The sequence below is a fragment of the Doryrhamphus excisus genome, linkage group LG12 (assembly GCF_037039965.1).
Source record: "Doryrhamphus excisus strain RoL-2023G ecotype Guam linkage group LG12, RoL_Dexc_Guam_v1.1, whole genome shotgun sequence".
NCBI classification, from domain to species: domain Eukaryota; kingdom Metazoa; phylum Chordata; class Actinopteri; order Syngnathiformes; family Syngnathidae; genus Doryrhamphus; species Doryrhamphus excisus.
Genome location: NC_136368.1, coordinates 18085707 through 18108497, shown reverse-complemented (window position 1 = coordinate 18108497; position 22791 = coordinate 18085707). Strand labels below are relative to the sequence as shown.

Below are 22791 nucleotides of genomic sequence, written 5' to 3'. Positions count from 1 at the left end.
AATACTTTTAAAATCAAATAATAACTGACGTGGGACTACTTTTGTGGCCCATTCCTACATTTGGGAAACCCTGGTTTAGGAAATTGCATTTCATTCCTCATTTTAGCATAGGTTTGCTTTAAATGAAAAAGAAAATGTGAAAATATGAGCTGTAAACCTCATATTACAAATATACAACATAAGGTGGCCAGAAATATTTCAGTATTGAACAAAGCAAAATTTGTTCTCAATCAGAAATCACTCCACACTCTTTATTGCTCTCTGGTTCTACCATATCTTACTTATTGTGTGGAAATATGGGCTAATAACTATAAAAGCAATCTTCACTCGCTAAATGTACTGCAAAAAAGGTCAGTAAGGATAATTCATAATGCCGCCTACAGAGAACATACTAACTCCTTATTTCTAAAATCACAAATACTTCAACTTGCTGATATAGTTCATCTTCAAACAGCTAAAATAATGCATAAGGCTAAAAATAACCAATTACCTAAAAATGTCATCCAATACTTCTCTACAAGAGAGGAGAAATATGATCTCAGGGAAGAAGTACATTTGAAACACTTCTATGCTAGGACTACGTTAAAAAGCCATAGCATTTCAGTATGTGGAATCAAACTATGGAATGGATTGAGTAAGACCCTCAAACAATGCACAACGATGAGCCAATTCAAGAAACAATACAAGCAGTTGATGTTTGCTAAATACAAGGATGAAGAGTCTTGAACCAGTCATGATGTGCTATACATATCACTATATTGACACTTACTATGGTACCCATTATGTCATTGGATGCTCATATCACCTCGTACTTCGGTACAAGGTGCATTATTTAAAAACAAAAAACAAAAAAAAAAACAAAAAAAAACTTAAACTGTATAATAGAAAGCAGGAAGTGAACAAATGTAACAGTTACTGATTGTAAAAGTACCAGATGGAGGGGTAGGATTTAATAAGCTTTGCTTCTTCCTACTCCTTTTGGACATGTGAAACTGTGAACTGATTATGTGATGCATTCAATTGTAATCTGATGCATGTTCAAATGAAATAAAACCAAAAACTGCACACAGTGTTGGAGCAAACAGCTATCCACTGAGTGATACTCGGAGGTTTCATGTGTGAGTGCTGGAAAAATATTTTTCAAAAAATACCATCTATACAAGTGGTGCTCATTACATTGATAGGTAGTTTGGGTTTGGATTTTAGAGATGTCATATGACATCAGTCAGCTGACATTAAGCTCTCCCGCGGCAAAGATTACATTGTGAACAAACATTTCAAGCTACACCCACACAGAGAAGCCACTATCATATTTATTGTTCTGATTATGGACAAACTATATTTGTAACATAAGTTATCATTTGTTGCAGCCAGTATTAAAAAATGAATTGATGGATTTGTAATCAAAAACACTTGCTCTTCTTCTTCAGCTGGATGGTGCAACGCGGTGTTTATAAGCAGTGCCCAGGTTTTTCCAGTGGAGAGAGGGAATCAAACCTCTAACGTTGAGCCTATCTCTCTGTCCTTTAGAGCTGCAAACAGAGAAACAGCCAAGCTCCTCCTCCTCCTCCTCCTCTTCCCCCGCCACTCAGGAACTGATGACAAGGCTGGGCTTCTTACTGGGAGAAGGCATCCCAGGTTCGGCGCGCATACCCATGGACGAGAAGAATGAAAAGAAGGTATTTCATTTTTTGCTAACTCCTCCCCTTTTGCATCGAATGCTGCAGCACAAAGATAAAGTGATAGAGAGGATGACAGGGGAGGACTTGTGGCAATGCTTTCAGAGGATTGGATTATTGTTACTTTCGGCTGATTCTTTTTAACCCTGCTTTGCATTATCTTTTGGATGATGATGACGTAAGTCCAACTTTTTGACTTTTTTTCTAACCCAAAAACCGTGTTTGTGATGTATTTATCTGCATGTTGCGTTCTTCTAGTACCAGCTATTCCACAGCATGTGTGTCAGTAACTTGAGTGCTGTCCCAGGGGTTCTTGAGTATGCAACAACAGTGTCTGAGCCCAGTACCAGAAATAGAGTTATGTTTGGTGGTCATGAGCTTCAGTTTGTTTAGCTTTGGTAATGAAGAGTTGTGTGAGAAGCAAAGTCCACCGTTCTCCTCTTTAACAACTATACTGGCAATGTTTGGAGCATGGAAGACGATTTACTTTGCTAAACTGTTTATAGTATGTACCTAATGTATATTTACATAACATCTGAGAGGATGTTTCCTAGTAAAACCTGGTCCGATGCCAAACAATATTCACGTTTTAACACAATGAGATGATCTATGTCGGGGGTTTCAAACACGCGGCCCGCGGGCCAAATGTGGCCCGCAGGACACTAGTTTGAGGCCCCTGCCTTGATATGAAAGTTTAATGTTAGTGCGGCCCGTGCAAGTTTGATATGGATGCTGTATGGTATCATGTACCCAGAAAAAATTATTATGTTTTATTAATGTTCATGTTAACGGTTAAATAACTGTTAATAGTTATCCTCCCTATCCGTGTGGAAGTGGTAAGTTTTGGGCTATTTAAGTTGAAAGGAAATAACTTGAAGGCTACCGTTTAGGTCGCTAGCTCTCTAGTTTGCGAGTTAGCATGTGTCTCAAGACCCTGCAGTTGCGCAATATGTTGTAAATAAAAAGAGTATAAATGTGACTATAGTCGTGTTTTGTCATGTCTACAGGGCTCTAATAATGCTTTGTTCATTTTAATCTGAAAAAAATAATTTGTCTACCCACCAACTATATGTGGTTTCTTAAGTTTTTATTATTTGCCGTTTTATTATTATTATTATATTTATTTATTACTGATTGATTGATTATCTTTTTTCTTGATTTGTTTATTTATTTTTCATATTATTTTGTGTAGAAAAATAAAAATTAAGATATTTGAGAACAGTGGAATGTTTTATCAGAGCTTTTCTTGTAGAAAATCGGAATCAAAGCAAAGTTTATTCATTTTTCTGTTTTTAATAAATGCGTTTTTTTTTTTTTTTTTGGAAAACCTGATGCGGCCCAGTCTCACCCAGACCCTAGCTCCAGTGGCCCCCAGGTAAATTAAGTTCGAGACCCCTGATCTATGTTCTTTTGAACATACAGTGGAACCAAACAACCATTTATCAAATAACAAATGAAAACCTGTTTTATTACCGCATTCCGTGTTAAGGCGTTCCATGATTACATACGCACTCCTGTAAATTAATGAAAAACTTAAGTTTGATAAACACAAGACTTGTTTGAGAATGAGTTACAGCGTGGTAAACCACAGAAGAACACCCTATGTGCTAAATATTGGTCCCACATGTCTCAGTCGCTAGACTGTCACTAAATGATTAAGGATGCTGATCATATTCTAACGTCGACGTGGGCGTTGTAAGAATCCCAAAGAGGTGGTCGATCAGCAGTTTCAAGCAAAACAGGCTACTGTCGGCCGAACCTCATCACTGTCCTCTGTGGACGCAGCCACAGTCCGGACTCATGTCCAAAGACACTCCACTACAGTACAGCCTAAGGTCCACAGAAACAAATAACAACAAATCCTTGTAGTGGTCTTACTATTGAGATGGGAATGTTGATTGTTCTTTGGCTTTTGTTTTTATTACTGTGTTATGTAGTGTTTTATTTTTGGATCTAATCTACTTCCTGTGTTCTGGGTACTGTGTGAGTGACAGGGAGTTAATATAGGTATAATTTAGGCATACGCTAAAACACATCTCAGTCTTGGAATTGAACTCATACCCGAGGACCACCTGTACTTCTCATTCATTTTAGATTTGAAGATAGTGAATCCAATGCATTTGACATTGTTTGACAACTGAGTCTGAAACTCAAGTATACATTGAAGTACACTTATTTCATTGTAAAATACCAGTGTACTGCAGTGCTTCACAAATAGAACAGGGACAGGGAGTACTTTTAATATTAGGCCGCACAGAGTGTTAGCATGAAGGTCACATAGTCAGGATATTTTTTTTTATTATTTTATTTGGGCAAATATATGAAACATTACAGTGCATTTCTTACATCAATCAAAATATGACTTTATATGAATTTACTATCTGATATAATCATGTTCGTGCCACTGTCTTGTTTTCCCCTGTTATTATTATCACTGTAATATTATTATTGTTATTATCATTATTATCATTATTGTTATAATCTTTATCATATTACCATAATTATTGTTATTACTATCATAGTATTATAATCATAATTAATATTACAATTTTCATCATTATAGTTGTAACAATTTTTGGATTTTTTTTTATTATTTTATTTTATGGACTTCATTGCTTCTTGTACAGTGTTGTATCATTCCATTTGTTGTTTTCTGAAATCCGCAGTATTTGTGCTTTTATTATTATATTATTATCATTATTCCTGTCGTTGTTATCATTTTCTCATTATATAGAAAATGGATGGATGGATGGAATACACTAAAGACATCCAGAAATAGTAGAAAATGATATGTGCTATCCCTCCCTTTTTTTCTAGGCACACACAATTGTCACATCACACCAATCACTAATGAACATCATTATTCATCATTATTTTCAGTCAGCATTTATCCGTTTGTTAATTTAGCTTCAAAATGAGATTTGACTGACAGGTCTTATGAGTTCAGCACTAGAATGAGTCATCAAAAAAAAATGATTGGCTTGATGTGTCGTGTGTAGATTGTGGTTTTATTTTGATTATATTTGGTTTGGTTTGGAGCTTAATGTTGGGACCTGATGGTTTAGTAAAAGAACTCATATGGCACTGCATCAAGGATTTTTGATGATTCTCTGTGATATGCATGGCCATCCATGCCTTTCTAGTGTTTTAGTTTGTCTCTAAGAGTAAAACACACAAATGTCTATGATAACACTGTTTCATTCATTGTAGATCAATTGAAACAGACAAAAATATCACTCTTTTAATTTTCATCTGCATCAAATCATAAATGCTGAATTGCTGCATCCTCCACTGCTGCATTGGGCTGCATATATTTGCACCCTTAGTTATGGCTTTGCCCTGTCTGGAGCAAATGCATGCTGAGGCTTTTTTTTAATGCTGTAGGAAAAAGTGATTGTTTCTTTCTACACCACGCCTCCACTCACCACTTTGTCTTGAGTCAAGACATATTTTGGGGGACATTTCTATTGACACAAAGTCCATATTAACCGTTTTTATAACACAGTTGAATGGACACATAGAAATATTTATTTTGTGTTGTGTTATTATTATTATTATTTTTTTTAGGCTGCACAAAGCTAGGAGACCCAAGTTCGATTCCACCCTCGGGCATCTCTGTGTGGAGTTTGCATGTTCTCCTCGTGCATGCGTGGGTTTTCTCCGGGTACTCCGGTTTCCTCCCACATTCCAAAAAACATGCTAGGTTAATTGGCGACTCCAAATTGTCCATAGGTATGAATGTGAGTGTGAATGGTTGTTTGTCTATATGTGCCCTGTGATTGGCTGGGGACCAGTCCAGGGTGTACTCCAACTCCACCGCGACCCTCGTGATAATAAGGAGTAGAAAATGAATGAATAATTCAATGTTATTTTTTAACCTATCAAACCCAACTGGACCCAGGGGTCAGGGGTCACCAACACATGGCTGTGCAGACACATGCGGCTTTTCAGCCTCTTCTTTCTGGCTCCCTTCACCAGCCTCTGTGATTTGATAATGGAAAAGTGCATTGACTTTAAAATATCAGCAGGTCTGGATGAGCAAGGCAAGTGGTGAGGGGCTACCAGTGTGTCCTGGTATCAGAATGTATTCTCTGAATTCATAAATAAAGAGGAAATTATTTAGAAAATTTAATACATACCTCTCAATACACAAATACAATAAAGGACAGGACCAACAGAACAACAACAAACATCAGCTTTAATTTAGCCCTCATGTGATGAGTCAAGTGATATTAACAGTATTGAGCAGACAGCACTGATATGCACGTGTGTATTATGACACTTTTCATGTTAAAGTTGGCTATGGTTTTTTTTCACAAATTCTGTGAAAAACCCAAAATGCCCTACATATGTGTACGTCAGTGTTTAAATAAGTAATGGTAATGGTTTTCTTTCATTTGAACATGCATCAGATTACAATTGAATGCATCCCATAATCAGTTCACAATGATTCCAAAGCAGGCCTACACATGTACTTTGCACTTCTGTTGCTGGAACAGGTCAGATTAAACACTTCTGAAAGTTTATAAACTGTGTAATGTTTAGTAGCAGATGAGAGAAAGGAAAATGTATCTTTTAATGGCGACCCCTGGTCTAACCTAATATTACTTTACCGTTCCGCATTCCTCTTGTAACCCTTAACACTCTCTCCTTTCCAGTGCTCGATGACAAGCCAGGGTATCAGCCCCTGTTCCACACTAACCAGCAGCACCGCATCGCCCTGCACTGACAGCCCATGTTCCACACTCAACAGCACCATAAGCCGCCCCCCTCTCAGTCGCGCCAGCCCTTGCGGAACCATCACCAGCCCCAGCTCCACTCTCGAGAGTAAGGACAGTGGAATAATAGGTAAGAGATAGTCGTGAGGAATGTCTTTTATAATGAACTACATTGACCCAGTCGTGAAATACCCGTGGTCCTGTATCAGAAAAACTATGCTAGAAATTCTGATAATGAACCACTGTACACACCGAAAGTGGGACCTGCGGTTCAATAGCGTTAGTTAGGTGTCTGTCTCATAGCGATGCGCAATGACAACAATTTCTTTCCAGACAGTCAAAACTGCCCCTAATGACACACTGACTACCTGTCATTGTTATTTTTGGTTTTTCTTTTTCCCCATTTTAAACATTAGCTGGTTATTAGGTTGTAAAAAATCAATAGCAAACCACTGACTAGGAACCACATTGGAACCTTGATTTGTGTGATTGTTTTTCTTTTTGCATTATATCATCCAGGGCTCGACAATAACGATGTACCGATGGCCCGGGGCAAGTTAAAACAAAATTGGGGCGAGTAAATCCAATCAGTGATATTCCCGTCGGGCAAGTGTTTTTTTAAAAGCGGTTCTTGTTGGGTGTTGGTAAAACACAGACTGCGTAATTCCGGTGCAAACCAATCCTTGCAAATCTTGAAATGGACCAATCAGAATCGTTTATATAGAGCCCTGTCTTCCTTTGTGGTGAATGGTGATTCTGCAAAAAAAATAAAAAATAAAAAAATTGCAAAGCCATAACACAACAGTTGTTGAATGTTCAATACTGCAGAGTCCTCCATTTTCAAAGACCGCAATTGGCATGAGTCAGTCATTCTGGTCCCGCAGAGCTACTCATAGCGAGCTGATAAATAATGTATGCATGCTGTCATAACGGTACACACCAACAGTGGCAACACTGACTGCCGGTCAGGAGGAAACACGCAGTAGTAATATTTATACTCTTTACTGTGTACTCCAACGTACCCGCTGACTCAGTTGTGTAAAATCTATACATTTTGTGAAAGGATTTTTACAGCATTTCTGAAAGAGCTCCTTACCAAGACTGGAACATTTGAAAACAAAACAAAAGCTATGCTGTTCCTACCAGTGAGATTCTTGACTACGATTACCGGTTTTTGCCCTTTTGATGTTTGACTCAAGACTCTGAATTTGAAAGCACAATAATCTGCCTTTATTGTGGTAAAGCTCCTTGGTGGAATTATGGAGTCTTTGATATATATTTTTGGTTCAAGTGGGTTTCTTCTACAAAACGCACAAGATGTTCTTCATGGTGAAGATATTGATACTGTGTTACTGCAGCATCATAATATCAAGATTAATTGGCTGGTTAGTTACTTGTGCATAAACTTCTTGATTATTCTAAGGTTGGTGTGACCATTTTTGCCTTGCCTTTTTATGACTCCGATTCTCGACTCGCACATTTTGATAGTGGAGTGGCCTTTGTGGGGATTAAAGGATTTGTTCTCATGTGAGCAAAACACCTGTTTGGACTCAAATGTTGATTATAATATACGTAGATTTCAGCTATGGGAAATTGAGCTACATGTAGAACTCCTCCAGGCAGATACGTTTTGCTCATTGTGACACAGCTGTGGAAATAAGAGTTTCCTAGAATTGAGCAATTGATCACATGATGGTTAATTTTCATTTTTCATTAAGGAAATTTAGTGTTCATTATTTGTCTGACTACACAGCAGTGTGGTTCTCTGTATGTTCAGTGTATTTGCATTTAATGTACCAATGTTATTTTGGCGGCACGGTGGTCAAGTGGTTCGCGCGCAGACCTAGGAGAGCACAGCTAGGGGACCAGGGTTCAATTCCAGCCTCGGTCATCTCTGTGTGGAGTTTGCATGTTCTCCCCGTGCATGCGTGGGGTTCCTCCCACATTCCAAAAACATGCTAGGTTAATTGGCGACTCCAAATTGTCCATAGGTATGAATGTGAGTGTGAATGGTTGTTTGTCTATATGTGCCCTGTGATTGGCTGGCCACCAGCCCAGGGTGCCTCTCGCCCAGCACCCCCGTGACCCTCGTGAGGAAAAAGCGGGAGAAAATGAATGAATGTTATTTCGTGGATCCTTCTTTTGTCAACTGTTTCAAAACTGTAATAATAATAATAATACTAATTGATAGCATGTCACCATAATAGCAAAACTAAAATTATCATCCGCCTCCCAGCCACTATCACCAGTTCCTCGGAAAATGACGACCGCAGCGGCTCCAGTCTGGAGTGGAGCAAGGACGGCAGCCTGAGAGGCAATGGCCGCCATGGCCTGGCGCAGACTATGCGGGCTGACACCTGCTCTCCTGTGGCAGAAGAAGACTCCAACAGCGCGTCTGCCACTTCGCCGGACAACACTGCCAGGATAGACCAGCAGCAGCAGCAGCATGGTGGAACATCGGCGGCGGGTGTCGGAGCGCCACAATCATCATGTCACATGTCAGATGGACTAAATCAATACTCCCAACAGACATCCTCTCTCCTGATGATGCCGAGGCCCAACTCTGTAGCAGGTAATCATTTTTTTATGTTACGTTTCACTGAAGCCTAACGACCTTACATCCAGATATCTATTGCGTTGTTTTGACTATCAATTAAAATGTAAACAACTGTCAGAACCAGTATGGGGGAATTTCTTATGCAAGTTTAAGGCGGTACAGTGGCAGACCTCACAGCTGGGAGACCAGGGTTCAATTCCACCCTCGGCCATCTCTGTGTGGAGTTTGCATGTTCTCCCCGTGCATGCGTGGGTTTTCTCCAGTTTCCTCCCATTAGGTTAATTGGCAACTACAAATTGTCCATAGGTATGAATGTGAGTGTGAATGGTTGTTTGTCTATATGTGTCCTGTGATTGGCTGGCGACCAGCCCAGGGCGTACCCCGCCTCTCGCCCGAAGACCGCTTGCATAGGCTCCAGCACCGTCGCAACCCTCGAGAGGACAAGCGGTAGAAAATGAATGAATGAATTTACACTTATGGACAATTAAGAGAGGCGGCACGGCGGCCGAGTGGTTAGCGCGCAGACCTCACAGCTAGGAGACCAGGGTTCAATTTCACCCTTGGCCATCTCTGTGTGGAGTTTGCATGTTCTCCCCGTGCATGCGTGGGTTTTCTCCGGGTACTCCGGTTTCCTCCCACATTCCAAAAACATGCTAGGTTAATTAGCCACTCCAAATTGTCCATAGGTATGAATGTGAGTGTGAATGGTTGTTTGTCTCTATGTGTCCTGTGATTGGCTGGCGACCAGTCCAAAGTGTACTCCGCCTCTCGCCCGAAGACAGCTGGGCTAGGCTCCAGCACCCCCCACGACCCTCGTGAGGAAAAGCGGTAGAAACTGAATGAATGAAATTTAAGAAAGTGGTATATGACAAAAGTAAATAATTATGCATCTGTTATTTGTTGGTCTTGATTGACTGCAAGCCACTGCTCCGTTCTGCATTCCTGTCTGGAATTGTGCCTGTTAAGACTGAACGCTTATATCCACGCAGCTGTGACAGTTGATATTCCTCCCCCTCCTGTCTTCATTCCCAGGGGTCTCCCCCACCCCTAGTATTTATGTTGTTACTGCATTTGACCTTGGGAGTTTTGTTTGCTATTTTAGCATATTTTTTAAACACTATGAATGTATCAGGAGCCCATAGAAATGAAATTATGAAAGGCCGTCATGATTTTGTAGCTTCCGCTGAAGGAGAGTAGATCTCATACCCTCTGGGAAGTTATTATTGTCCGCTGAATGTGGGAGAATTGTTTGATTCTGTAAGTAAGGGAATTATAGGACTGCTTTAGTGTAAATATCACAGTGGTCATCTGAATGCATACCGGGTCCTGGATGCTGAGTCTGACATCAGACAGCCTGAGGCATCATAGGAAAGTTGTACTAAAATCAATACAAAAAAAGACACAGTTCTTGGAAACAGAGCAAAGCCTTTATTGTGTATACATTTTGCACGCAATATGTTCGACTGAAGCGATGCCCACGTTCCAATTATATAGCTGTCCTTGACTCACGTCTTCTGTGATCCCCCGGAGTCTTGAACCTTTTTACATGTCCCCTGACATGGAGGAGACACACACAGGCTCGTAAAGCTAACAGGCTAGGAAACATCTAAGAGTTCATGCGTGTGGATTTGTATGCTTCTCTGTGTGTGTGTGTGTGCCAAGAGTTTATGGGCTGATGTCATAGTTATGCAGCGTTGCCCTTTAGGGCACCTTCACAATTCACACCTCACATTTTACGCTTTACAATGAACCCGTAGGGAGAAAATCAATGACAAGAGAAGATGGCTTCATTCATACACTTTGCTCAAGATAGTCTTACTTTTGTGTTGTATTTTATACATGATACTATATTAGATATTATTAGATATTATACAGCTGGGATAGGCTCCAGCTTGCCCACAGGATAAGCGGTATAGAAAACTGATGGGTGGATTGTTACGTCCTTAGTATTTCTTGCACTGGTATCAATTATCATTCATTGATTTGATCATTTTCTACCATTTATCGGTCACACTAAAATAATATTTGTACTCACATTTACACTTATGGCTGCACGGTGATCGAGTGGTTAGCGCACAGGCCACACAGCTAGGAGACCCGAGTTCGATTCCACTCTCTGCTAACTCTGTATGGAGTTTGCATGTTCTCCCCGTGCATGCGTGGGTTTTCTCCGGGTACTCCGGTTTCCTCCCACATTCCAAAAACATGCTAGGTTAATTGGAATGGAATGGCCTTTATTTTCATTATACAAGATGTACAACAAGATTGGAGAGCTTCTCTTTCAGTGCAATAGTTCAAGTTAAAAAAGTATACAAAAAGTTGAGTAAAAAAGACAGTTTAACAAGATATATACAAAACATCCAAGATATACATATAGAGCATATACAGGAGTAGACATATTGCAGATATATTCATTTTAGTGCAATGATGAATGGGTCTTAGTGCAAATAATGACTGGTGTATACAGATGAGTAAACGTCACATTGAGTGTATTGAGTTGTTAAATAAATGTTAAATAAATATATTTTTGAGGTAGTAACAGAGGCAGGGATGGAAATATTGGCGACTCCAAATTGTCCATAGGTATGAATGTGAGTGTGAATGGTTGTTTGTCTATATGTGCCCTGTGATTGGCTGGCCACCAGTCCAGGGTGTACCCCGCCTCTCGCCTGAAGACAGCTGGGATAGGCTCCAGCACTGCCGCAACCCTCGAGAGGACAAGCGGTAGAAAATGAATGAATGAATGAATTTACACTTATGGACAATTAAGAGAGGAGGCACGGTGGTCGAGTGGTTAGCACGCAGAACTCACTGCTAGGAGACCAGGGTTCAATTCCGCCCGTGCATGCGTGGGTTTTCTCCGGGTACTCCAGTTTCCTCCCACATTCCAAAAACATGCTAGGTTAATTGGCGACTCCAAATTGTCCATAGGTATGAATGTGAGTGTGAATGGTTGTTTGTCTATATGTGCCCTGTGATTGGCTGGCGACCAGTCCAGGGTGTACCCCGCCTCTCGCACGAAGACAGCTGGGATAGGCTCCAGCACCGCCGCAACCCTCGAGAGGACAAGCAGTAGAAAATGAATGAATTTACACTTATGGACAATTACGAGTACTTGACAAACATACATGCTTTTGGACTGTGGGTGGAAACATGCAAGACACAGACTGAGAAGGAGTGGGAATTTCCAGTTGATCTTGGTTCTGAGTCCTTCATCTGGCAACAGCGCTACATTCTTTGGTATAGACAATGTGTCTGAGAACAACCGCTTCACCTTATTAAGCCTTTGAAGGTACTTCACTAATACAGTACATACTCTAATAACAACACTCCAGATGTCTCTGTGACGAAAGCCAAATCTAAAAAGTATTTCTGTAAAATGAAAACGATGATAACAGTACATCTTTAAGCCCTTTGAGACTCGACTTGACTTGACATCTTATTTTCTACTTCCCATGTCAAAGGTTATTACAATTCACTGACTTTCCTGTCTTCCACTCCCTTTTAAGCATTCCCTTAATTATAGGTGTTTAGAATGACATATCTGAGTTAAGCCTAAGGAGCCATATTGTTTTTTTGCCCACTGGAATCCCATATTTAAGAGATCTTAGTGTGAGCTGCGTGTTGTAGATTGATACTCAGTCGGGGTTAGGATGACTGTGGAATGGTATAACACTTTGTCTGTGGCATGCATTGCTATTCAGCTATTCAGCACAGCTTTTGTGGTCTTGCTCAGGATGAGGTACGGCTCACTCCAAGGTTTTCCTTTTCTTTTTTTCTTTTCGAGGTCTATTGTCCTCAGTGTAGCGAGAATGCTTTGTTCGGCTGCATCCTTCCAATAATATGTTATTTCTTATAAGCTCAGAAGTTGATGACACGGTAACATTTAGTGACATCTGGGTGTTATTAGAAGGACTGAAGTCATCTTCACCTGATCTGTGAGTCTGACGTATTTAAGGACACAGTAATTGTATCAAGCTGCTGCTACAGCGTGACTAAAGTTTAATTTGGTGTAGATATGCACATACTGTATATGTGTAATTGTGCTGGGATGTATTTCCGTTGTCATGGAATTCATTGTGATGGTTTCATCTTTTCCAAACAACCAACACTATCACATTGACATTTAATGAAACCTCTATAAACATACATAAATATAATTAAAGTATGGCAAAACTAATGCAAATATTAATAGGCAGATGTAATGGGTTTTGGATAAGTATGAATATATAAAAAAATATATACACACAGTGTTATATTTGTCTGGTAGCTAGGCTAGATGATGGATTTGTGCTGTGGAGATGAAAATTGTGCCGTCTGTCTGCAGGAAATTGGATTTTTTTTGGTTTAGAAAGTCATCAAGTGGCAGCTAAGCATCTGAAGAACATGACAAACTTCAGAAGATTGCTGTGAGGTTACTTTAACTTACAAGTAGTGTACATTTCAATAAGCATTTTTATTACAATACGAACATATCTCCTCAAGGGATAACACCGGAGATATACTTCAAGCATCGTTTTCTGAGTTCTGAGCACGAGTTCTGCTGATTCTGAGGAGATGTGGTCATTGAGGGAAGCGTGTACTGTGAAACGTACTGTGATATTGTGAAACCGGTCTCCATGGTAGTGTCCCGACATGAAAAGGAACCCAAACACACCTTCAAGATGACAAGTGAAGGTGATGGAGTGACCAACTGTGTCTCCAGGTCTGAGCACTTTGTCAGGCATCCTTAAAGAAGAAGGTAGAGGAGTGCAAGTGATTTCAGACCTTGGCAGACCTTGTCACATTAATGCACATTTTTTATTATCTGCACAGATCTTCAGATCAGAGACAAATCTGTGGAATCACTGTTTCCTCATTATTTTATTTTCAGGAAGTAGCGTTGTATATTTAACTTAGAACTTAGAAAACGCATTCCCCAACTAGTGCAAGCGATTTCAAGGAATTTTAGGGATGTGAAGTCATCAAGCTGGAATTTTTTGGCTTTTAAGGAATTGTGACTAATGAACAAGATTACTTAGCAAAATGAAAAACATGTTTTTTATGCAGAAATCATTAGTTCAGAAAGGATAAGCGAGGCTTTTGCTCTTAAAATGGACTTTGACCATTTGCACCATGTCCACACAATGTTTACTTTTGTCATTTTTCTTTTAATTCTACCATTGATCAATTCCAATTTCCACTCCTGCCGGTGCATGGATGTCGGTAATAGTATGTTAGTGGTATGAGGGATAAGCATGGTGACAATTGCAAAGCGTCTCATTCATTTAGCCATTGTGAGTGTTAGAGAGAGAGAGAGCAGCCAAGCCGTCCACTCAGCAGCTGAATGCTGTCAGTGTGCCTGCATGGGAGCACTCGGGCACAGCAATTGCTTTTGTGGCCTCAGTGAGCTCATCCACTGGGAGCACTCTCCAGAGATTTAGCTAAGGAGCTGCACCCCACTTCTCTACTTTATGCTGGGAACAACAACCCAGAATTCCCATCACAACTCCTGCTTCTGATTCAGGATGTAAGTAGTTATTTGGATTTTACTACTTTGATTAAGCCAGGTGATTTTTTTAATAGTCAATTCTGTTTATTAGTCAGTCTTTTATTTATTGGTTTAGACTCCGCATCAAAGTTTATTGATGTCATTATCCTCAATTAGTCACTCGTTGATGGATTGGCATTTTAATTAGTTGGCCATTCCACGGAGGAAGTAACAGAACCAGAAGAGTCGAGTGTTTGTGGCGGTCTATGTCTTGAGAAAGTAGAACCGGCACTTGGTGGTTTTCGATTCTGCCCTTCAACAGGACAGATCACATGCGTCACCATGGTGATTGCATTGTTCAACAACGGAACAGCCAATGGTAGGCAGACCTTGTCACATTAATGCACATTTTTATTATCTGCACAGATCTTCAGATCAGAGACAAATATGTGGAATAACTGTCTCTTCGTTAATTTATTTTCAGGAAGTAGTGTTGTATATTTAATTTAGAACTTAGAAAACGCATTCCCCAACTATTACACTGATAGTTTATTTTGAATTATGACTTAATATGACGTTATTTGGCATTTGCCTGCTTGTCTTACAGATGGTGTGTGGTCTGTTCTGTGCTATGGGTTATGGGACAGGATTAGCTGAAGCATTGCACTGCTTCAAATTGTTTCCCTCGTATGATCTGTTTCGGGAGCGGGGGGGGGGGGTTGGGGGGGGGACTAGGAAACGAGTGTGGAGATGAGGGCGCTATTTTTTTGTTCACACAAGAAAGTAGTTTTATATGATTTCTATCAGGACAAAAGAACTTCCTCTAACATCCCTAATCCCCCATCCTTTCACAACCCCAAAACTAATAAATCCTATAAGATAAGATAAGCATAAGATTGCATTCAAATGGTCAGATTTGACTATGTAACAATCAAGACAGGATAATAATTTTATAACATCAAGAAAAACAACAAATTGCCACATACAGCAGAGTACAGCACACTATCCAAAACCAGATCCGCAAACACGCGCGTACAGGAAGCGATGGGTTGATGCTAGAACCATTCATCAAGAACAACAAGTCCAGGGTGAAATAGACATTTTTTTCTTTTTTAGCTTCAAGTAGAGCCTAAATTGGATGCACTTTACATAGAAAGATTGCATGAAGGTTGCGTTGAGGTCAGCTATGGAAAGAGGCTCGCCAAGAACTGCAGAGGAACCGTGCAATGATCCTTTTTGTTCTGGGACTTTTGGATTCACTTCTGTAACAAAAATAAGTACCTCAAAAGTCGTTAGCAAGTCAGGTTAATTATAAGATCATGGTGATCGTTGAAGCAGAGTCATCAAGCAGCTTAACAGCCTGTTCATTGTAATGTGCCAGTTTTAGGATTAAAATATGGATATAGTCTTATTTTATTCATTCATTCATTTATTTTCTACCGCTTATCCTCACAAGGGTCGCGGGGGTGCTGGAGCCTATCCCAGCTGTCTTTGGTACAAGAGGCGGGGTACACTCTGGACTGGTGGCCAGCCAATCACAGGGCACATATAGACAAACAACCATTCACACTCACATTCATACCGCTAATTAATCTAGCATGATTTTGGAATGTGGGAGGAAACCGGAGTACCTGGAGAAAACCCGCGCATGCACGGGGAGAGACACAGAGACGGCCTAGGGTGGAATAGAATTCGGGTCTCCTAGCTGTGAGGCACACATGCAAACCACTTTCCACCGTGCAGCTTTTTATTTTATTTGGTTTTTAAAAATATTTTCCCCAAAACGGCTCTTGAAAAAGATTTAGTCTTCTTATGGTCGGCTCGGGCGGCACAGTGGTCGAGTGGTTAGCGCGCAGACCTCACAGCTAGGAGACCTGGGTTCAATTCCATCCTCGGCCATCTCTGTGTGGAGTTTACATGTTCTGCCCGTGCATGCGTGGGTTTTCTCCGGGTACTCCGGTTTCCTCCCACATTCCAAAAACATGCTAGGTTAATTAGCGACTACAAATTGTCCATAGGTATGAATGTGAGTGTGAATGGTTGTTTGCCCTGTGATTGGCTGGCAACCAGTCCAGGGTGTACCCCGCCTCTCTGATAACTTACTGAATATACAGTAAGGGTCAGTTTGAATTCATTAATCGTTTCAAATGTATACCCATACAACAAATTTTCCGTCGTCCATCCTGCGGTGTTGAGGACTTGGACATGGGCTATGTTCTACTACTTCCACACTCTTGCAAGCAAGCCACGCAAGTCGTCTTATCTCCTCTCCGAGACAACAAATATGCTATAAAACCACGCTGTAGATTTTTTTATTTCTGTACTTGCGCTTTTACAATTGCACAAATCAAGATACACCAGAGTGTTTGCTTCACTCGCTCTCTCCTTCTCTTTTTGTTCTGTGTCTATAGCGACCAGCTCCACAAAGCTGGAAGACCTGAGTTATCTCGATGAACAACGCAACACACCCCTGCGGACATCCATTCGCCTCCCTTGGCACAATACAGGCGGGAGGCCACCTCAGGACTCTAAAGGTGGCCGCAGTGTGTTATTACTGAATTAGAATGTCAATGCTTTTTAAGTACAATGACGCTAATTCTTGTCTCAAACTTCAGGTCGTTTCTCTCCTTACAAGCCTGTGGACATCATGCTCAAGCCTTTATTGTTTGAGGTGCCAAGCATCACCATGGATTCTGTGTTCGTGGGCCGGGATTGGCTTTTCCAGAAGCTGGATGATGTCTTGAAGGGCAGCGAGTCCACAGAGAGCCACGGCGCAGTGGTGGTGGGCAGCGTGGGTTACGGGAAGACGGCTATCATCTCCCGGCTTGTGGCACTGAGCTGCCATGGCGGACGCATGCGGCAGATTGCATCTAACAGTCCCAGTGCTTCCCCTAAAAGTAATTAATTAATTTTTTTTTAAAGTGTTACCTCATTTGCAGAATGTTGCATTTACAAAAAAGAAAACAACTATTTGCCTCATTTAGGTGGCGGAGGGTCAAGCTCAGAGCTTCCTCTTAGCCAGCCACCACAGCCCACTCCACCTTCCAGTGCTACCAACACATTAAGAACAAACAGCTGCCCCGGGACCCCCGAAATCCAGCGACGTAGGGAAGAGGCTGTGAAACGGCTGGCCGCTAAGGTACGTCTTCACTTTTTTTTTTTTTTTTCGAATTGGAGACTATGATGATTGGGAAACCGGTCAACACCGCATGAATAGGCAGCAGGCAACTGAGGTAAAGCCAGTTGAGGTGACCAGCCCCCCCCACCTCTGCTGAACCCTGGAAGTATGTCAGCTCCTCCAGGTTGGACTGTAATTAGAACAGGAGGACAGGACAGGAGTCGTGCTACTCCCCGGGCATCTCTCGTCTGTCTTTACTACATCTTCTTCTTTCCTTGTGCTCATTTGAGCACCTGTGCATTATACTCATTTGGGATAGACCTGCTCTTTTTATTAGAGTTTTTTAATCAGACACTATTATAGTCGGTCACATGCCTAAAATCTTCTATGATACGCAATAATATCTTTGTGTACTATTCACTAAACCCCCACTTTACCTGTGTTACAGGTTGTGGCATATCACTACTGCCAAGCAGATAACACTTACACTTGTTTGGTACCGGAGTTTGTGCACAGCATCGCCGCCCTGCTGTGCCGAGCACACCAGCTTAACGCATATCGGGAACTCTTGCTGAAAGAGCCTCACCTTCAGAGCATGCTCAGTCTGCGCTCCTGCGTCCAAGACCCGATGGCTGCTTTCCGGAGAGGCGTTCTCGAGCCTCTGGGCAACCTTCGTAAAGGTAAATTATTACAGCTGTGTAATATTTTAATTTGTCGCTTTTGGCCTTTTTAAAAGTCACATATAAAATGTGTTTGATATGAATGTCATTGTACTTTACCGTTACAGAAAGAAAGATTCCAGAGGAGGATCTCATCATCTTGATAGACGGACTGAACGAAGCTGAATTCCATAAACCAGATTATGGAGACACTATTGCCTCCTTTATTACCAAGATCATACCCAAGTTTCCTCCTTGGTTAAAAGTGGTGGTCACTGTCCGAGTCAGCTTACTGGTAAGCAACGGAAAAAAATTTGACATTTGTAACATATATATATATATGTATACATACATTTAAAAAATATATATATATATATATATATATTTATTTGAAAAAAATTCAAATATATATATATTATATTTTTCAATGCTAAAAAATGCTAAAAAAAATCTTTTCATTAAACTTGTATCTTATATTTACATCGTGCCAATTTTTTAAATTTTTTTAGTGTTTAATTTTATTTAGTGTTTAATTTTACGTCCCACAGGCCCATAATAAACTAGGCTTGGGATTAAAATAGCCCCTGGACTCAGCTCTGGCATATACCGTATCACAAGCATGAATGATCCATTTCTATTTTTTTTCAGTGTGCAACTCCTGCAACACCTATTCTGTGGATTATGACTGATATTTTTAGTTGAGTCCTACATATACGTATATCTGTGCACATATATTGTACGTGTATGTGTGTGTGATGAGTTCATGCGTTATCTTGCCGAGCGATGTTACTCTGGCCTCAGACAGGCAGACGATTGGAGGATTAAGATGCATTGATTTCTCCAATCCACAGCACATAGATTGAAATGTGAACTGTGGGATCAGACCTCTGCTTAGCAGCTAAAGGTCTCCTGCTTGTCCTCATGCCACCATTCCATCCATCCTCTGTCCCCTGCTTCTCAGTCATCCTGTCATTTTTTTTTTTTTTTACTCATATCGACATTTGTGACAGTCTTGTTTGACTTGCAACAGCCTGAAGGCTCGATATTCTTGCTCACCCACCTCTCAAAGATGCTCCTCAGATATCATACACAGCCAAAAAAAAGCCTGACTTTTCACGTGTAGCCTTGGGATGTTTACTGGTCTGCCTGTTTGGCCATGCAGAATACAACTGAACTGGAGGAAACTCCAGATACTTCTGCCAGGAAGGTAGTGTTTTGTTCTGCATAGGTCACTGACGGTGTAGTGGTTTACTTGACTCGACTGCTCGACTTCCATGCATGCAGTCTGGGTTTATTGTAGGAATGGCGTGTGTTTACAAAAGTGAGCATACTGCTCATATTTAGTAAATGACATATCAACAATTCAATAGAAATGCAACTTCGGCTTGTAGTGTATGTACTAGAGTAGTCAGTGTATAGCTTTATGGCAGTCCAGATTTGGAAAATGACTGAGCGCATAGTCGTTATTGTGTAAATAGCTGCCAACCCAAAGTGATTGCAGAGATAATTGTGTTTTCCTGCAGTCCAGCATGGTGGTGGTAACATAATTGTCTGGGGCTGCAAGAGGGCTGGCAGCCTTGGGGATCTGTGGTTCATTGAAGGAAACATGAATCCACACTATTGTAAATCTGTACTGCATTGTTCGAGACTGAAGACTTGAATGTCTGGTTGTGTCCTTTGGGAAGACATAATGAAATAGTATGGAAATGTGCAGGATGTTTTGTCGTCATTTTGAGGTCCCATGGGAAATCATATTTAAAATTCTCGGACATTGTTATATCTCATAGCTGGTAGTAATTTTGGTAGCTTATACGGGAATTTCATACATTTTATTCCTTGCCTTTTATAGCCTTTTGTGTATATATTTATATTATTATATATACATTATTATTATATATTATTATTATTATTATTATTATTATTATTCATTTCTACCGCTTTTTCCTCACGAGGGTCGCGGGGGTGCTGGAGCCTATCCAAGCTGTCTTCGGGCAAGAGGCGGGGTACACCCTGGACTGGTGGCCAGCCAATCACAGGGCACATATAGACAAACAACCATTCACACTCACATTCATACCTAGTATGGACAATTTGGTGTCGCCAATTAACCTAGCATGTTTTTGGAACGTGGGAGAAAACCCACGCATGCACGAGGAGAACATGCAAACTCCACACAGAGATGGCCAAGGGTGGAATCGAACCCTGGTCATCCTAGCCGTGAGGTCTGCGCGCTAACCACCTTTTTTAGATTGTGTATTTTTGTACTGCTTAACTGATTCTGTACTCTTGCTGCTATGCAATGCAAATTTCCCCACTGAGGGACACGAATAAAGGCATATCTTGTCTTATCTTATCTTTAACTCCTTGTTTACTGTTTTTTATTTGTCCTATAGGAGATCACCAGTCTTCTGCCCTTCTCCAAGATCTCGTTGGATGATTTTGTGGACAATACAGAGATAAGCAATGACCTCAACGCCTATATCCAGTACCGCATTAGCGGCACCAAGGATATCATGAACAACATTAGTCTCAATGGTAAAGCGGATCCGATCACCATCGGAAAACTCAGTAGCCACCTGATCTCCCGCAGCCAGGGTTCCTACCTGTATCTCAAACTCACCCTGGATCTATTTGAGAGGGGCCACTTGGTAATCAAGAGTTCCAGCTACAAAGTTGTGCCCGTCTCGCTGGCTGAGCTCTACCAGCTGCAGTGCAACATGAAGTTCATGACAAACTCGGCCTTTGAGCGCTCGCTGCCTATTCTCAATGTGGCACTGGCCTCGCTGCACCCCATGACGGACGAGCAGCTGTTCCAGGCCATTAATGCCTGCAACATCCAAGGCGAGCTGCACTGGGAGGACTTCCAGCAACGCATGGACTTGCTCTCAGGCTTCCTCATCAGACGTCGTGACAAGACGCGCATGTTTTGCCACCCGTCCTTCAGAGAGTGGCTTGTGTGGAGGGCGGATGGAGAGAGTACGGACTTCCTCTGCGACCCGAGGTCAGTCCCAATCCCATAAGTTTTTATTTTTCATGTAAAAAGTAGTTTATTAGGCTGCACGGCGGTCGAGTGGTTAGCGCGCAGACCTCACGGCTAGGAGAGCTGGGTTCCCACCCTCGGACATCTCTGTGTGGAGTTTGCATGTTCTCCCCGTACATGCGTGGGTTTTCTCCGGGTACTCCGGTTTCCTCCCACATTCCAAAAACATGCTAGGTTAATTAGCGACTCCAAATTGTCCATAGGTATGAATGTTAGTGTGAATGGTTGTTTGTCTGTACGTGCCCTGTGATTGGCTGGCCACCAGTCCAGAGTGTACCCCTGCCTCTCGCCCGAAGACAGCTGGGATAGGCTCCAGCACCCCCGCGACCTTTGTGAGGATAAGCAGTAGAAAATGAGTGAATGAACTATGTTGGATAATACGAAAGCAAAAATGACTATAGGGGTGCTATTTCATGTACACACACAAACACACACAGCTGGGATAGGCTCCAGCACCCCTGCGACCCTCGTGAGGATAAGCGGTAAAAAAAATCAATGAATGAACTATGTTGGATAATACCAATGCAAACGTGACTATAGGGGTGCTATTTCATGTACACAAACACACACAGCTGGGATAGGCTCCAGCACCCCCCGCAACCTTGGGGAGGATAAGAAAATGAAAAATGAATGAACAAAATAACTTTGACAAAGTGTACATTGACATTCCAAAAACATGCTAGGTTAATTAGCGACTCCAAATTGTCCATAGGTATGAATGTTAGTGTGAATGGTTGTTTGTCTGTACGTGCCCTGTGATTGGCTGGCCACCAGTCCAGAGTGTACCCCTGCCTCTCGCCCGAAGACAGCTGGGATAGGCTCCAGCACCCCCGCGACCTTTGTGAGGATAAGCAGTAGAAAATGAGTGAATGAACTATGTTGGATAATACGAAAGCAAAAATGACTATAGGGGTGCTATTTCATGTACACACACAAACACACACAGCTGGGATAGGCTCCAGCACCCCTGCGACCCTCGTGAGGATAAGCGGTAAAAAAAATCAATGAATGAACTATGTTGGATAATACCAATGCAAACGTGACTATAGGGGTGCTATTTCATGTACACAAACACACACAGCTGGGATAGGCTCCAGCACCCCCCGCAACCTTGGGGAGGATAAGAAAATGAAAAATGAATGAACAAAATAACTTTGACAAAGTGTACATTGACATTCCAAAAACATGCTAGGTTAATTAGCGACTCCAAATTGTCCATAGGTATGAATGTGAGTGTGAATGGTTGTTTGTCTATATGTGCTCCGTGATTGGCTGGCCACCAGTTCAGGGTGTACCCCGCCTCTTTTGCCCGAAGACAGCTGGGATAGGCTCCAGCACCCCCCGCGACCCTCGTGAGGATAAGCGGTAGAAAATGAATGAATAAATGAAAGTAGTTTATTATTTATCATTAGTCTATATAAAGTCAATGTGATAGCAGTTCATCGGGTGTTTCTACTTTCTTTCCCTTGGTCCTCAGCTTTGTCTCCGCTAACAAAGTAGATTCCTAAGCGGACCAGAGTGAAGCACAATTGTAATCATTCATTAAAACA

General features: G+C 41.4%; 1 protein-coding gene across 2 annotated transcripts in view; it reads left to right on the top strand.

Annotated features, from left to right (window-relative positions):
- LOC131135789 (protein TANC1) overlaps positions 1-22791 on the top strand; it is a 96542-nt gene that overhangs the window by 51803 nt on the left and 21948 nt on the right. For both annotated transcript variants that reach the window (XM_058082078.2, XM_058082079.2), the window contains exons 5-13: positions 1531-1679; positions 6338-6527; positions 8634-8969; positions 16836-16958; positions 17040-17321; positions 17409-17563; positions 17991-18222; positions 18330-18496; positions 20595-21202. In XM_058082078.2, the coding sequence (XP_057938061.2) occupies positions 1531-1679; positions 6338-6527; positions 8634-8969; positions 16836-16958; positions 17040-17321; positions 17409-17563; positions 17991-18222; positions 18330-18496; positions 20595-21202 (2242 nt within the window). The remainder of the gene's footprint in view (positions 1-1530; positions 1680-6337; positions 6528-8633; positions 8970-16835; positions 16959-17039; positions 17322-17408; positions 17564-17990; positions 18223-18329; positions 18497-20594; positions 21203-22791) is intronic.